Raw genomic sequence first — 14,514 nt, 5'->3', positions numbered from 1 at the left:
ACAAACCGAACATATAAAAGCCTGCGGTTCCAATGACTTCTTCAGTGGGCAAGGAAGAGTGGCCACCATGCGCACGCTTCCGTTCTGCTTTCTTGTTGTACAGGTTGGTGACTGTCCTTTTTTACACGCTAAACGTACCAGCAACATTTGTACCTGCTCTTCCCCTGCCCACTAGTGTTAGTTTCTACAATATGCGATTGCATACATGTTATTAAGCTTTTGATGTTAGCAGGCGACATTGAGTCAAGCCCGGGACCAACCGATACTAATCCAAATGCTGATGTGCTAGCTGCTATTGCTGCCTTGTCTGAAAAATCGCATGCCCGTGCCAGTGAGTTGATGGATAGTTTAACACAGCTAAAGACGAACCAACTTGAACTAGAGCAGAAAGATTGCGACCTTACTAGCAGGCTTGCCGCTGGACAGTGAAGGTGTTCCTGCACTCAATGATGCCATATCCTAGGCTGTTTGTATGGAGTCAGGTGCATTAAATTCACGGCTAGGCGATCTCGAGGATCACTCCCGTCGAGATAACCTGATTTAATTCGGTATCCCGGACACTAGCTCTGAAACTTGGGCTGAGTCTGAAGAACACGTTCGCAAAATTATTTCACACAAACTAGATCTATTTTTCCCGACAAAGGTATTCATCGTGCTCACAGACTGGGCTCGTACGTATCGGAGAAATGTCGAACCATTATAGTTAAATTCGGTTCTCCCAAATTAAGGGACAAGATTATATCGCAACGTAAAAAGTTAAAAAATGGCAAAGTATCATTTCAGTGAAGACTTTTCTCGCACCACACGCCAGTCCCGCGAAATGTTGGCAGAATTCGGTAAGGCTTCGGGAGTGAAGTATCTCTTGCGGTAGGTTGAACCGATTGTACATCAAGAGAAAGTGTTATGTCTATTGTTCCACCACCGATCGTGCTTGTGAAGTAGATATTGCCGAAAGGCGTTCCAGCGAGAACAGAGGCACATCTATTGTTTCGGCTTCGACGAATATTATCCCGAATGCTTCAATTGCTACTAATAGTTCATCGCTATAGCTACCTGCTCGTCCGGTCGCTAAACCAATTTCCTTCCTTTTTTTCCAATGTGCGGAGTGTGCGTAATAAACGTGATGACCTGTCTTCAGCCATTACTCGTGTTCAGCTGACATTGTTATCTTGACTGAAACTTGGCTCTCTATTGAAGATTACGAAATCTTTGAATGTGAAAGAGTTTTCAAATTCTGGTGGCGGAGTGTTGATCGCCGTACGTGACGGCTTGAGTTGTTGTGTTATAGATATTGCTAGTCATTTGGAAATCGTGTGTACGCGTGTCACTCTGGGATATCGTGATTTTATTTTTTGTGTGTGCTATCGGCCGCTCAGTTTACCCTTGACATTTAATTCAGATTTACATGACGTAATAAATGAGATAATTGTCTGGTTCCCTTTGTGCCCACTCTTCCATCTTGATTTTAATTTTACAGCAATTAACTGGCATGACTCTCCTCCCTCCTCTGACTGCTCATCTGAGTGCTCTCTCGTCATCAACCTCTGTATGGATTTTAATTTTAAGCAACTTGTCCTTCAGCCTACACGACCTACTCGGCAATCTGCTATCTGCTAACATTCTTGACCTCCTTCTCATTACTACACCCCAGCTTGTTTCCTCCTTAAGACATTTACCTGTTTTGAGTGATCATTGCCTCATTATTTTGAACTGCGCACGTCGGTTCCCACTACCAAAACACCAAAAGTTATCGGAGACTATAAAAATGCTGACTTGTTTTCTTTCCAACCGTAGTCAATATGTCTCAGTTGATAATTATGACTCACCTCTTGTTTCCGTAACCTCTGGAGTACCTGAAGGTTCTGTGTTAGGCCCTCTCCTGTTTTTAATTTATATTAATGATCTTCCAAACAGCGGTATCTCCCATATAAATATTTTCGCGGATGATTGTGTGCTTTGTCGTTGAATTACTAATCCCTCTGATGAAGCATGTTTGCAATCGTACTTGAACGCAATTTGTTCATGGTGCAGCGGATGGCTCATGACGTTTAACACCATTAAGTGCAAACACCTGAGTATTTCCAGCCGTCCTCCTGAATACACCCCTCGCTATCTTCTCAATAACACTCTACTATCACCTGTCTTATCGTACAAATAGCTGGGTATTCCCTTAACACCCAATCTGTCCTGGAAAATGCACGTGAACCACATATCTAACCAGGCTAACCGCACGCTCGGATTCTTACGGCGCCATTTCATAGCTTCTAGCAGCACCGTTAAGCTTCATCTGTATAGGACATTAATAAGACCTAAACTAGAATACGCTTGCTTAATTTGGGATTCTAATCAGATAGCTTTCATTACCACTTTAGAATCTGTTCAAAATCTGCAATGGTCTTCCCGTTGTTTCTCTGCGCCGTAAATATTTTCGCTTACGTCTTTCTCACAGAATTTATTATACCAACCCTATTCTCAAAGATAAGTTACTCCTCTCTCCATCTTATATATCTTCACGTACTGACCACAGCTTCAAGGTAGGATTATCGCAATGCCGAACTAGGCTTTGCATAAATTCATTTATTCCTCGAACTGGAAATGACTGGAACCAACTCCCTGCCTTCATCGCTGCCATCAACGACGTCAACAAATTTAAGGAAACTGCCGCCGATTTTGTATGTATGCCCCTCCTCTCTGTAATGCCTCTGGCTCTGAGAGTACCGAAATAAATAAATAAATAAATAAATAAATAAATAAATAAATAAATAAATAAATAAATAAATAAATAAATCAACAAATAAATAAATAAATAAATAAATAAATAAATACCATCGATACGGTTTTGCCTTATCAACCAGACGCGTCAGAGTATGCTCCCTTTTCAGTCGTCGCCCGATACGCCGAGGAATGCCTCAAATTCACCCAAAATTTCACTTCCGACGGCCAACAGCAACAAAAAGGCAATCGTGAAGGCGACGCTACGAACCCGAACTTCACTCCCGGCTCACTTGTCTTGTTGTCCGGACCTTGTACCACGCCTAGACTTTCGACAAAACTTCTCCCGAAGTATGACGGACAATACATCATCGTCGAACGCACCTCTCCGGTCAACTATGTCATAGAGTCGCTTACACTTACATCCGACAAGCGCCGCCGTGGACGAGATGTTGTCCACGTTCACCTCCGGCAACAATACTATGACCCACTCGTCTCCACATCGTAAGTCGCCAGGATGGTTCCGCTTTTGCAATGACGAAGAAGGATTGGAAGAATTGGACGAAGAAGACGAGGAATTGTAATGACGAAGAAGAGCACATGAACAAGGCCAGCCAGATCGTCTGTTCGATGCCTGCAGTGCAACCAGTGGGCCAGCCGGATCGCCAGGGCTTAGCACGAGTGTGAGCCGCTCGGGCAACCAGCTGTTCCTGCTCTGCGTCACCTGACTTTTCGGTTACGAACAGACGCCACCATCCGAATTGTTAAATACACCCCTTTGCACTAGTGCCCTGGCGCAACTTTGTTTCAATGGCTCTCGATCAAGCCGCTCAACTCGGAGTGTGTGTTGTGGGTGCAGCGCTAGCGCTTTTATATAGTTAAGGCTATATACCCCTTCTTTCACCTTGGCACATGAATTCTGGGGGAGTGTCCAAAAACGGGCACCCAACCACTATCACATAGGCAGTGCCGAAATTGTCTGTTTGAGCACATACCAAGTGGCGTTTACGGGTCTATGAGCCATTGCTTAAGGCAGTAAGACCCCATTAGCGGTGCATCACGGTATGCTTCGCACTTCCCCAGGTTTCACTTAGTGGAGCTGCATTTCGCTCAATGGGTCATTTGACACTTACGCATCAAATTTATTTCACCGCTCAAACCAAGCCTACCACTTTACTCGTGCTAACTGTAATAACTAATAAAAACTAAAACCGTAAAAAAGGCCTTCATAATGGCCAAATTGCTGCGGAAGTTAAAGAAAAAAATGGTGGTTTCACAGCATACAGCTCAGCACTCGTTTTCAAAAGAAAAACCACAAAACAAGCATCAAAAGCACATGATGGATGATAAGGCGCGTGTGAACAACGGGAACACCTTCCGACGCGTTGCGGTAAAGATTAGGTTTGCAGCTGCTTCGAAAGGGGTTGACGTCATTCAAAACCCTTGTGTGAAGTGCAAACCGTATAATGCATGCTAATGACGTCGGCGATTAATACGAAGCACGTTCCTTCTACCACGTGTGTTTCCCGGTTAAGATTACGGTTGCGTAAGCTACTCAGAGTGGGAAAGTAAACAACAGCATAGAAATCACGTAGTGACGTCACGACGGTCTAGCAACTCATTCAGTTTATTCCTGGCTACCATGGGTAAACCACGGAAAGTAAAGACGCCAGAAGAACAGCGTGAATATAATGTCGTTGTGAAGTAATAAGGGGTGTGGTTAAGTACATTTCACTTGTCTCTGGTTTCACTCTTTGTAGAGCCACGTGTGTTAATTCAAGTGACGTCACAGTGGGTAATAGTTGTGGGTGTCGTTTACAGCTTATATGTCCAACCACCTTCACAACGTGGATTTGAGCCACCGTTTTTATTTTTTACAGTTTCTACGTTAGCATGTAAGTCTGTAGACCGGAATCACTTGGACGATACTGCTCAGAAATTAAGCACACCGCATGCCACCAAACGTCCTGCGCGACGAGAGACCGGGGAAGCAGCAACTACCAGCAGGCACACGCTGCAGCTAAGCCCAGTGAGGGGGAGAGAAAAAGATACTGACCGCGCGCCGGCTTCGTAAAGCGAGACTGCGTCACCTGCACGCGCGCGTCACGCGACTGCCCCGCCAACGATAACCCGTATCGCCCCGTGGCGTCGGGTCGCCCTATCTGCTCCGTCGATGCGCTCTAGTGACGTGGCATCACGGCAATTCCCTGTCCCCTCCCGCAAAAGCTGGCGCGCCAGTGTGGCAGCAGGTGTTTCGATTCACCTGCTCTGCTCCCTCAAGGCGCGCTCCTGACGTGGCGTCGCAGCCAATCAGAATTTAGGTGCCGTTTCCCTGCTACAGACGCCGGCTTTTTCGGTCAATAGGCCATTTGATGCTTTCGCATCAATATGCTAGATGCAAACAGACACCGCAAAATGGGTAAAGTTCCCAAAGAATGGTAATCACATTAAAACTGTTCCACTGGCTGTGACTTCGTGTCGCGTTTACCAAGCCATAATCGTTCATAACTGGATGGGACGACATCCCTACCTGCAAAGTTTCCGACTGTGAAGATGCAATCGAACATATCTGCATCTGCCGACATTATCGTATGGAGATGCTGATAGAGAGAGAAGGGGAAAGAAGGACAAGGAGGTTAGCCAGTGTAAGTACCGGCTGGCTACCCTATGCTGGGGAAAGAGGTAAAGGGAATATAAGGGGATAGAAGAAACAAAAATAAATTGAAGAAAAATTCGCACAATTATGCGGCGCTACACGCCACAACGTTCAAATCGGTCGCATAATTCACAAGCCCTTAAGAACTTCAGCCGAACCCTTCAGGCATTGAGTGCCAGAACCCGTCTGGACCAGTGTCCTAAATATTTTTCTTCTGTGAAGGGGCGATCTTCTTTCTGGGGTTTTACGTGCCAAAACCAGTTATGATCACGATGCACGCCGTAGTGGAGGGCTCCGGATTAATTTTGACCAGCTGGGGTTCTTTAACGTGCACTACAACGCAAGCACACGGGCGTTTTTGCATTTCGCCTCCATCCAAATGCGGCCGCCGCGGCCGGGATTCGATCCCGCGACCTCGTGCTCAGCAGCGCAACGACTTAGCTCACTGAGCCACCCCGGCGGGTTGTGAAGGGTCGATCGTCCAGCTTTTCAAGCAGGTGCTGTGTACCGTCTTAGAGACAATATAGAGCCGGTAACTGTCAAAGCAACAGGTACTTTGACAGCGGTCGCAAATGATATGTGCGTGAAAGGCTTCCGGAGCGGTAGTTCGCCTCCAGTTCGTTTCTGCAATTTAGGCTGTGAGAGTGAAGTGTGCCGCGCCAATTTCGTGCGCAGATTTCCGGTTCGACTCTTCTCTTCTCTTTCTATTTTTTTTTAACTTTCTGTCCGCTTTTCTTTCGTAACGGGCAGAAAACCGGAATTTTTCTCATTTACCTCCATGATTATTTTGTTTCTCTCTCTTTTTCTCTCTCATACAATATATAAAAAGGTCCCAGGCCTGCGCAGCACACGCAGCACAGTCACAGCGTAAGCTGGTTGCGCAATAGTAGCTCCAATTTCGGCACCACGTGCAACAAGGTCTTCAGGGCAAAGTGACTTCGCCTCGATTTTGACGAGAACGGTCTGAACTGTCCGCCCGGCATCGACTGTGAGCTACGGCTTGTAATGCTCTCTGTACAGCAGTCTGCTGAGCCCGATGATGCCTGGTTGTAGCCGCGCACGTAGCTCTACTATTCGCTTCTTCAGCAGCGGTTCGTACCTTGCGAGGAGACGCCATAACGTGTACCGAAAAGGTCCCCAGAATACGTGGCGCACATCTAACATAAGCATAGCGTTGATTGCGCGCCTCATCTCGATCGCATCTCGTCGCACGCGACGGTTGCAGGCACCTTAGCTAGATGGCGCGACCATACTGGCGGAGGGTCGGGTGGTCTGCGCCGGCGCGCCTGCCTATAGGGCGCGTCTAAAGGGAATGTTTCTGCTACCTGATAGCAAGGGCTTGCGCGGCTCAGCGGAAAACTATCCGACTCCTACGGAGCGGGCCTGGGTTCAATCCCGGAGGAGAGCGGGTACTTTTTTTCGCATTTCCGGCGATAGCGGTTACGTGGCGGCGGCGTCGGCATCATCGCGACCCGAAACAGCTATTGGAATGAGCCCATAACAGCTTACACTGTAAAAAACAAAGTAGTACATTGAAGTTACTCAGATTTAAGATTCTACAGCGATTCGGGCTAGAAAGCCTGAATCACTGGAAGCTTTTGAGAAAAAGATATGAATGTAAAATCTGCGAATTCACTTTTCCAAAAGAATCATCTTATAAGTTGCGCATATACGAATGATGATAATTACGTTCGTACAGAAATAACGTTGTAGGGCTTCTCTACTTACTGTTGCTGTATAGTTAAGTTCCCATTATTGCAGTAATACTGCACGCATGGCACAGTATTGTTGAAAGATTCTCCATGTTTCAGGTAGTTACCATTGGGGAGTTCGCAGGCACCTGCAAATTGTGCGCCACATTTTAGAAATGAGGATGCAGCAGCCTAGGTCAATGCCCAGCGCTGAATTTCGAAACACATTTGCGTGAATGTCGGATCGATCTAATGAACATACTCGCTCTTCATTTTTCTAACATATGTTTAGTGATGCTTTTCCACATCTATTAATTCATGATAGCGTCAGTACTATACTAGTGCGACACATCGGTCAAATAATGTGGTTGTTATGGTTCATTGCCGTCATGCGCTAGGTTTTTTCTGGTCTTAAGGTGCAATTGCCTGTCATTTTTTGTAGCTGTTCACCTAAAGTGCAATTAAATTATGAAGTTTTACGTGTCAAAACTACGATCTGATGATTAAGCACGCTGTAGTGGAGGACTCCGGAATATTTTGGACCACCTGGGGTTCTTTAACGTGCACCTAAATCTAAGTTCACGGGTGTTTTCGCATTTTGCCCCCATCGAAATGCGGCCGCCGTGGCCGGGATTTCGATGCACTATTCGATGCACTATTCCCTCGTTATGTGAGGGAATAGTGCATTGTGCAAGACAGCAGCAGCCAGTAGCCGCAAAATGGGGGAAGGGGTTGTAAGAGGGAAAATAAATCGTATTTCATTGAAATCGTATTTCATTGAAATTTCGGGGTCCATAGGTATAGATACATATGACCTTCTGCTCTAGTCATGTTTCACTGCAATAGCGATTACGCAGACACTAGACGCCGGAGGCGCCACTGCCGTTGTATTCTCCTGGTATCGACGCCGCATGAGTGGCCGGCAAGTGGAGGGGTAGAAAGCCTCTATAGACGCGCAGTGCGTTCGGCGGGGAACCAAGCCATCGCAACGTCACGCTATGCTCAGTCGGATCTTAGGGATCCAGGGAAGCATTTTGGACAGAGTGGCCAAGCACATTTTCAATGAAAACAAAACCCTACTTGACGGCTGAAAACACCCTACGTGACCCACCCCATGACATGCACTACGTTTGACCTCTACGCGCCAACGTCTTGTTCGAATGCTTAACTACGTCATTCAAAACAACAAGAATGCTAATAAATGCTTTCCAAACAAATCACTGCAACCAGTAAGGAAACTTTTAATATCTATGTTTTATAATACACGAAGCTTCATGCAACTTATATAAATTTATCTAGCTGTGTTTTATTGCTAAAACACGTGAATTTCCCAACATACCATGGGGTTGTTCAATAACCAGCAAGAAATCTAGAACCTCATAAGATGAAATATCTTCCGAAACTGCTGAGAAAGTTGTGCTGGAATGTATTTCCCCGCGGCTGAAAGCACACTCCCGCATGACGCGCCAATTCATTGTGCCTGACGCATGTATGGAACCACGTGTCGCTGACGCCACGCTGGTTCCACTTAAACTGCTGTGGAAATAAAGACGGGGCTTCTTTCGCTTGCTTGCGGGTTGGACTAAAGTCGTCTCCGGTCTTTCGCCGATCACGCACTGATAACGGCGGGCGCCGCTACGAGAGAAGTGTTTTGAGAATTGCAGTGACAGAAATGCAAACGATTTCTTTTTGAGTATGGTAAGTAAGAAAGAGGCCCAACAAGTGATCATTAGCCACCTATTTTGAAAAATGTAATATCTTACACGACCTTAACGAACATACCACGAAAGCCGTATCACCTGTTAACTAATTTCTAAAACTCAAGCAACTATATTTTTTTCCTCAGACCATAATATGCTCTTTCTTATTCTATCAACCATCAGATTGACAGTTCCAGCCAGTCTCAGCGAAAGCGTTTTCAGCTAAAGTTTATACCGCTGTTTATTGCGATAGCAATTATATGGACACTCCTGGCGCATTTCACCCGTCGGCGTATCCGTCATCGTCGCCGTGAGGTTCCGTATAAGGTCCACGGGCGATAAAATCATCGCCGCGGGCCGTATGCTCTATGTGTGAGTGAAAGAGTGCGAGGGTGAGCCGGCGATCGCGGCTCGATCGCGCGGTCGCAAGGGCGAGAAGCGGGAAGGAAGCACGCCGTCTTCCAGTCGCGCGCAACGCTCCGGAGGGAGGGTACGGAGGGGGGGGGGGGGGGGGGGGCGCGTTTACTCCGCGCCGCCCGAGTGACCGCGCGCGCCCGCCGTGCCGCAAGGCTCCGCAAAGCTCCGGGAGGAAGGTAACAAGGAGGGAGACCGCGTACTACGCCGCGTGCTCCTGTCCGTGCGGCTGTATCTTGAAAGCCATCGTCAGCGGGGGAACATTTCTTTATCCCGGCGTTATGTTTTCGCGGATTAGTTGTCGTCGATGCGAGTGGCGTGACGAAGGTCAATTGGCTCGCTGCTGCTGCCGCGCTTACTCGCTACAGCGTTTTGACAGCCAGTTTCCGCGGTCACTGCGATGCGTTCATGTTTACGTTTGTGCGCGTGATACCATGCTTATTGCTTTAGTTGGTATGCCTATGTTTACAAGTTTATGCGGCCGATAAAACTACCATCACTAGCTGTCCACTAGTTTGCTATCGCAATCGATGCTTCGCCTTTCGGGGGAAACTGCCAATGTTTCTGTTTAGACGTGACTCACACTTGAAATGGTTCTTTTGAGTGCGTTACAGGTGCGGGAAATGTGATAAGACGGGTTGTGACAATGAGGACATATTCATAACTCTTCTTATTTCATTATTATCATTCACCTCTCCAACCAAGAATGATGTGGCTGACTCCGGCTTTCTCATCGCTGGCGAAATTAAGAAGGCAGTGTTTTCTACTCTAGTTCAATTCTTCCTTGAATAGTCAATAAGTGAGCATTATGCTTCAAAAATGTGTACAGCTTACTTGTGATATCCATACTAAGAGCAATACTTATTAGACTTGAACACATTATCAAACATCGGGGCAATGGTAACCAGCTCCGACTTCACTAAACTCACCAGGGTCGCGATCTCGTACGCGCTTTTGGCGAAACCTCGGAACTAGTCGACTCACGACCTCTGCCAGGGCGCATGGACCCGCGCCGCCACCCAGAGCGCGGAAAGTGCTAAGCAAATTACCACATGGAGAGCCTACCCAACTCCTGTTCCACACCCTTTTAAGTGGACGTTGCCTTCCACACGACGCCCGACGGTACGCGAGCACCATGCCTCGCATAGTTAACCGAGGAGACCGGGCAAAAGCGACTACATGCTTTTGTTAATGTATTAAGTTTGGTGCGACGAGTATTGAGTAATATGTTAGTGTCTCCAAATGGAATTAGAACACTTGTATACATAGTATTTTCGCTCCTTTGCGTTTAATAAAATCTCTATCACTACACAGATTTATATATTGGTAATAGATCAAAATGCCACTTGCATCTCGTGCACCGAAACATTTGTATGTGGGTGTGTGCGGGCTTGCGTGCATGTGCTTGTTTACTCTAAACAAGTACTTACTTGTAGCGTAGCATCTCTGTTCGCAGCAGGTAGGAAATTCCGTTTTGTTGTTGTGCAGTCGTGTGCAGCCCGGACCAAGATCCGAGCACCTAGGATTCATGAACCACATTAGAGTAAATTGTTTCAGGCTGTTCACTCTAATTCATTTGTTTAATTTAACCCCTACACAACGCTATACAGGACAGCTGGCACAATTTCAAGACGCCACTAATTAAGCACGCATATCTACTAATTCGCAATTCGAGAACGTGTTCTATAATTAGAGGTAATTGAACAATACTACTAATGTAAGTCTAAAACTTCAGGAGGAGGAGAAGGAATAACATTGGGAAGGAGGGCCCAAGTACCTGCTCGTTTCCCTTTGCTGGGTAAAGGAAAAAAAAGAATAAAGCTATTACAAGGACAAAGGGAAGAAACAAAGACTGTCAAGTGTGCAGATAAACGCGCTGCATTGTCCTGCTATACTTATAGTGTGTCACACAGCTTGCATACCATCAAGCAGCGAAACACCGCGTTTCTCTGTGTTGAGCACAGTCGCAACCTACTTGTATATAGCCCAGAATTCGTTCCTCCGACAAAGAGCGATCACCTAGTTTATCAATGTCCATCAAGAAGACTTTTTCAGCCACACTGCAGCGAGGGAAGTCGCAAAGGATCGGCCTTATTGTCTTCGTGCAGCCGCAGGTATAGCAAGCTTTGTTGGCAGCCATCCCGATGTGGAATAAACAGGTATGGGTTTTCTTGAAAGCTATACAGAGCCACAGGAGGCACAGAAAGTGTTTCTTCAGCTCGTAGTATCATGGTGGCACACGGAACTACGGACGTGGATCCAAGCCATTGAGATGTGTGTTGGTAAATTCCTTTGAGCTTCCAATCAACCAAAGGAAGCAAGCATTTGAGTGAGGGAAGCCTTGGGGCTGCATATGTTCTGTTATCAACAGTTATATAGGCAAACAGTGGACAAGACCATTGCGGGACGATCGGACTGCATTATCTGGACTGTATTTTCAAGAATTGCCAAAGTGAACCGCCATCTCTTGATGGTTAAATTCTCCCTTGTCAATTGCGTGGTGCGGAAACAGTCTGGTGTCTACAACTAGTTGTTCGATACGTCCGTGATAGAATGGCGGCCTAAGACACTGCACTCCGACTGGTGACAATTCTTTAACCTTGAACTCTATAGGAGCACGAATGGCTGCAAGGTCTGCAGTCATTGATAATGTCGAATGAGATGTCGTGAATTTAGTGATGATGGGCTTCGAAGGAAGGAGCCATGTATCAGTTCAGATTGAAAAAATGGAACCATCCTTGGCAAAATGAAGACGTTCATTGCATTTTTCGTGCAGCAATAAAAGCACGCGCTCTGTGGAATAGTGAAATATGACATCTGATTTTTTTATGCAAGAAATGCGTCAATGGGTTTGGAAAAGAGCTTGCAGAATGTAGTCTCATGCATTGCTCAAGTTTATGCTCTGTATGATACAGCTCGATACGCTTAAGTCCCGATACAGCTTTCGGTTGCTCGATACGAGCAATATAAAAGCGTTTTATTGCGATAGCAATTATATGGACACTCCAAGCACATTTCTGCCGTCACCATTGCCGTGAGGTTCCGTATAAAGTCCAACGGCGGTAAAATCGTCGCCGCGCGCCGTACGCTGTGTGTGCGAGTGGAAGCGTACGAGGGTGAGCCGGCAATCGCGGCTCAATGTAGCGCACGCGAGGGAGGAAAGCAGGCCGGAAGCACGCGGTTTTCTTTCGCGCGCGAGGCACAGCGGTGATGCGACGGTGAGGGAGAGGGAGGGGGTGCGTTATGCTCCATCCGCTGCTGCTCACAGTGCGGCCGCGCGGGCGCCCTATCTTGAAAGTGATTTGCCAGGTGGGCGAAGAGCCCGCCCGCGCGGGCCTCATCTTCAAAGCGATCTGCGATGGGGACAAAGTGCATGCGCCTAGTGCCGGTGCGCTGTTCTTTCGACGTTAAGTTCGCGTTGAAGCGAGACGAGAAACAACGCGAAGGTCCATTTGCCCTGTGCTGTTGGCGCGCTTTCTCATTCCGGCGTTTTCACAGCGAGTTTCCACGGTCATCGAGCGAGATCTGTTCATGTTTACCTTGCGCGCGTGCCACCGTGCTTGTGTATTTAGTTAGTAAGCAAATGTTTACGACTTTATATGGCCCATTAAACGACTATCCTTGCTTCGTATACGAAGCAATACTAATTTGCTATCGCAATCGATGCTCCGCCTTTCGGGCGAAGCTGCGACTTTGTTTTCCGAGCGTGACAGCAAAATTAAATTATGGAATTAGCCAAAACAACGATCTGATTATAAGGCACGCCGTATATTGGGAGACGCCGGAATAATATGAACCACCCGGGTTTCTTTACCTTGCACCTATATCTACGTACACGGGTGTTTTCGCATTTCACCCCATCGAAATGCGGCCGCCGTGGTCGGGATACGATCCCGCGACTGACTTCGTGCTTAGCAGCCCAACACCACAGCCACTAAGCAACCACAGCGGGTCGAGCGTGAAAGAAGCCCGCGAATAGACGCAAAGTGCCTCAAGCGGCCTGTCGCGCGGCTATTTTGCGTGTATTCGCGGGCTTCTTTCACGCTCGGAAAAGCATTTTCATGTGGCACATATTGAGCAACAGAAAGCTGTATCGGGAGTTTTTCTTCTTGCTCTACAATTTTCTCATTGACACTTTTCGTGTTATTGTAATATTTGAGCAACTTATTAGTTAAGACTATTTATGTATTTAGGCGGAATGCAAAAAAAAAAAAAATCACCAGCCGTTCCCCTGTAGAGAAAATGGCGGTAAGCGAAGCTTGTCGTGTGTGTATCTGACCTTCGTGGCGATTTTCTTTCTTTCTCTCTCTCTTTTCTCTCTGTTCCTCTCTCTTTCTTTTTTTCTATATATCTTTCTTCCTTTCTCTCTCTTTATCTCTCTATCTCTTTTTATCTTGCTCTCTTTCTATCTGTCTCTATCTTTCTTTCGCTCTCTATTTCTGTCTTTTTTTCTCTCTTTCTCTGAAGTTCGTGGTGATTTTCTATCTTTCTTTCTCTCGGGCTTTCTTTATTTATTTATTTATTTATTTCTCTCTCTTTCCTTCTCTCTCTTTCCTTCTCTCGCTTTCTTTCTGTCTCTCTCAGTCTTACTTTCTCTCTGTCTTCCTCTCTGTTATCTCTTTTTCGTCCCTGGTATGTGCCAATGAGCTTGGACCCTTTCTGCACAATCGCCAGGATCGGCCCACTTTAGCGGAAGTTTTTTGCTGGGCACACGAAAGACCCGTTGGTTGGTAGAGGTATATAGCTTCGCTATAAAAAAAACTCACAGGCCTGCGCGGAACACACAGCACAGTCACAGCGTAAGCTGGTTTAGCGGCGCAAGAGTAGCTCCAATTTCGGCACCACGCACAACACCGCGATTGTACACACGTATTCGTACGGCGAGATGCAGTCAGACCACCACTGCAGCCGCCTTATGACGGGCCCTTTAATGTCGTCAAGCGTTGCCCGAAGCATTTCGTCCTGCTTCTTAATGGACGCGAAGACAGTGTCTCCGTTGACCGCATTAAGCCGGCCTTCCTCGACACCGACGCCGTTCCTGAAGACGACAGGCCACCCCCAAACACCAGACGAACGCGCTTCGCAACAGCAGAACCTACCAGCTGTTCATAGAGATCGCTCCTCAGCCCACTGGCTACCTCGCTAGAGGGGGCGCTTTATGGTGAGCCGTCAGCGTCTCGACGACGCCGATGATGTTGCGCCTCGGCCTCTCAGCACGTGCGAGCTGAGCGCGAAAATAGAATGGCGACAAGACTGCAAGAACGGCGGCAAGAGCAACAGCGTCTGTGATAGTGTATAAATAAATGTGCGCAACCAAACGCCATCACGCCTTCTCACAGAG

At 47.0% G+C, this 14,514-nt stretch overlaps 1 protein-coding gene across 1 annotated transcript in view; it reads right to left on the bottom strand.

Moving 5' to 3' along the window:
• Positions 1-7,092: 7,092 nt before the first annotated feature.
• The window catches only part of LOC119433587 (organic cation transporter-like protein), an 88,100-nt gene continuing 80,678 nt past the window's right edge, over positions 7,093-14,514 (bottom strand). Inside the window, exons 6-7 of the mRNA XM_037700843.2 lie at positions 10,604-10,692; positions 7,093-7,208 (exon numbers count right to left, since the gene is read on the bottom strand). Of these exons, the coding sequence (XP_037556771.2) occupies positions 7,093-7,208; positions 10,604-10,692 (205 nt within the window). The remainder of the gene's footprint in view (positions 7,209-10,603; positions 10,693-14,514) is intronic.

Source organism: Dermacentor silvarum, chromosome 11, assembly GCF_013339745.2.
Source record: "Dermacentor silvarum isolate Dsil-2018 chromosome 11, BIME_Dsil_1.4, whole genome shotgun sequence".
NCBI classification, from domain to species: domain Eukaryota; kingdom Metazoa; phylum Arthropoda; class Arachnida; order Ixodida; family Ixodidae; genus Dermacentor; species Dermacentor silvarum.
The sequence above is the reverse complement of the archived record's forward strand: the minus strand, read 5'-3'. Positions and strand labels throughout refer to the sequence as shown.